This window comes from Mya arenaria, chromosome 5 (assembly GCF_026914265.1).
Source record: "Mya arenaria isolate MELC-2E11 chromosome 5, ASM2691426v1".
In the NCBI taxonomy this organism is placed as follows: domain Eukaryota; kingdom Metazoa; phylum Mollusca; class Bivalvia; order Myida; family Myidae; genus Mya; species Mya arenaria.
In genome coordinates, this window is record NC_069126.1 from 47693856 (window position 1) to 47697413 (window position 3558).

At 35.3% G+C, this 3558-nt stretch overlaps 1 protein-coding gene across 1 annotated transcript in view; it reads right to left on the reverse strand.

Annotated features, from left to right (window-relative positions):
- Positions 1–2278, reverse strand: part of LOC128235756 (annexin A13-like) — a 12120-nt gene extending 9842 nt beyond the window's left edge. Inside the window, exons 1-3 of the mRNA XM_052950554.1 lie at positions 2236–2278; positions 1709–1880; positions 1202–1277 (exon numbers count right to left, since the gene is read on the reverse strand). Coding sequence (XP_052806514.1) covers positions 1202–1277; positions 1709–1880; positions 2236–2278 — 291 coding nt within the window. The remainder of the gene's footprint in view (positions 1–1201; positions 1278–1708; positions 1881–2235) is intronic.
- Positions 2279–3558: the final 1280 nt, after the last annotated feature.

The following is a 3558-nucleotide window of genomic DNA, read 5'->3' on the forward strand; positions in this document are numbered from 1 at the left end:
CGTGTGAAAAATATCCAATCAAAAAAAGCAAACAAAAAATACACAAAATCAACAACCAAGGCATGAATCAAATCAAAAAACACAATCAAAAAAAAAAATAACAAAAATCAACATATTAATCGCTGTTGACACACAAACACCAAATATCCCAAACAAATCAATAATAAAGAATCTCACAAACAAATATCATCAAAAACATAATACAACAATCACATAAAAAAAAAAAACACAAGAAAGGTCAAAAATACACAAAAATATCACAAAAAAAAACAAAACAAAACAAAAAATAAACAATCAATTCAAAATAAAAATTCAAAAAAAACAAACCATAAAAACAAAAATCACAACACAAACACAAATTCACAAAATACCAAAAAACAAAAACAATTCATCATCAAATCAAACAAAAAAAATACAACAAACCAGGAGCAAAGCAACACAAAATCAATCAAAAAAAAAACAAAACATACATAAACTTCCATATAATACCAATTCAATAAATGATAAAACAAAATTCAAAAACAAAAAATCCAACAATACAAATCAAACAACAAAACAAAATAAACAAAAATTAAAAACAATATATTCAAAAAAAAAACAAATCACATCAAAAATCAAATCAAAACATTCACAAAATAAATCATACACAACAACTGGGCAAAACAAACACAAGACCATCATACAATCCAAAACATCATAAGACACAACAAACAATCCAAAGATCAAATAAACAAAAAACAAAAACAAAAAAAATAAATAAATCAAAATATTGTGCATCAATATATAAAAAACAAAGCATAATACTTCAAAAACAAAATCACAAAACTAAAAAATCATCCTACAAAAAATCCATTCAAAACAATTAATAAAACAAAAAAAAAAAATATCAAAACAAAAAATACAACAAAAACAAATCAAATAAAAATACAAAAAAAACAAAAACAAACTCACAAAATCAATCTCTACACAGATCTACAGAATGACACAGTTGTCCACTTCATCTCTACTGGGATCTACAGAATGACACTGACACAGATATCCGCCATAATGACACAAGTTTGTCCACATTCTCTCTACACAGATTCTACAGAATGTCACAATGTTTGTCGCACTTCATCTCTAAAGATCTACAGAATGAACAAGTTCCACTTCATCTCTACACAGTCGACTAAATGACACAAGTTGTCCACTTTATCTCTACACAGATCTCAAATGACAACAAACTATGTCTGTAGAAGGACACAAGTTGTCCACTCATCTCTACAAAGTACAAAGATCTGCAGAATAACACACATGTCAATTTCATATCTTCAAAAGGTCTGCAGAATGACACATCTGTCTACTATCATCTCTTCACAGATCTAACTGAATGACACAGTTGTCCACTTCATCTCTACAACGATCTCAGAATGACACAAGTTTGTCGACTTCATCTCTACACAGATCTCCAGAATGACACAAGTTGTCCACTCATCTCTACACAGAATCTCAGAATGACACAATCTGTCACTCATCTCTACACGATCTCAGAATGACACAAGTTGTCCACTTCATCCTACCACAGACCTACAATGACCAAGTTGTTCCACTTCATCCTTACACAGATCTACAATAATGACACAAAGTTGATCCACTTCATCTCTACACAGATTACAGAAGACACAGGTTGTCACCTTCATCCTACTCGGTATCTACAATGACAGCTCACAAGATCTCCCGAATGACACAATTGTTCCACTTCATCTCTACACAGATCTCAGAATGACACATGTTGTCAACTTCATCTCTAAAAGATCTTGCAGAATGACACAAGTTTGTCCACTTCAGTCTACACAGATCTACAGAGTACACAAGTGTCCACTTCATCTCATACACCAGATCTACAGAATGACACAAGTTGTCCACTTCATCTCTACACAGATCTACAGAATGACACAAGTTGTCCACTTCATCTCTAACAGATCGCTAAATGACACAAGTCTGTCCACTTTATCTCTACAAGATCTACAGAATGACACAAACATATGTCTGCAGAAGGGACACAATTTCCCACTTCATCTCAAAGTACAAAGATCTGCAGAATAACACACAATGTCAATTTCATATCTTCAAAAGGTCTGACAGAAGTGACACAATCTTCTCACATCATCTCTTCACAGATCTACTGAATGACACAGGTTGTCCACTTCATCTCTACAAGATCTCTCAAATGACACAATTGTCCATTCCTCCTACCCTCTACACAGATCTCCAGAATGACACAAGTTGTCCACTTCATCCCTACAAAAATCTGCAGAATGACACAATCTGTTCACTTCATCTCTACACAGATCTGCAGATGACACAGTTGTCCATTCATCTCTACACGATCTACAGAATGACACAAGTTGTCCACTTCATCTCTACACAGATCTCCAGAATGACACAAGTTGTCCACTTCATCTCTACACAGATCTCCAGAATGACACAAGTTGTCCACTTCATCTCTACACAGATCTACAGAATGACACAAGTTGTCCACTTCATCTCTACACATAACTGCAGAATGACACAAGTTGTCCACTTCATCCCTTCAAAGATCTGCAGAATGACACAATCTGTTCACTTCATCTCTACACAGATCTGCAGAATGACACAAGTTGTCCACTTCATCTCTACACATAACTGCAGAATGACACAAGTTGTCCACTTCATCCCTACAAAGATCTGCAGAATGACACAATCTGTTCACTTCATCTCTACACAGAACTGCAGAATGACACAAGTTGTCCACTTCATCTCTACACAGATCTACAGAATGACACAAGTTGTCCACTTCATCTCTATACAGAACTGCAGAATGACACAAGTTCTCCACTTCATCTCTACTCAGATATGCAGAATGACACAAGTTCTCCACTTCATCTCTACACAGATCTACAGAATGAAACAAGTTCTCTACTTCATCTCTTCACAGATCTACAGAATGACACAAGTTCTCCACTTCATCTCTTCACAGATCTACAGAATGACACAAGTTGTCCACTTCATCTCTTCACAGATCTACAGAATGACACAAGTTGTCCACTTCATCTCTACACAGATCTACAGAATGACACAAGTTGTCCACTTCATCTCTACACAGATCTACAGAATGACACAAGTTGTCCACTTCATCTCTACACAGATCTACAGAATGACACAAGTTGTCCACTTCATCTCTACACAGATCTACAGAATGACACAAGTTGTCCACTTCATCTCTACACAGATCTACAGAATGACACAAGTTGTCCACTTCATCTCTACACAGATCTACAGAATGACACAAACATATGTCTGCAGAAGGACACAAGTTGTCCACTTCATCTCTACAAAGTACAAAGATCTGCAGAATAACACACAATGTCAATTTCATATCTTCAAAAGGTCTGCAGAATGATACAATCTGTCTACATCATCCTTCACAGATCTACTGAATGACACAGGTTGTCCACTTCATCTCTACACAGATCTCCAGAATGACACAAGTTGTCCACTTCATCTCTACACAGATCTCCAGAATGACACAAGTTGTCC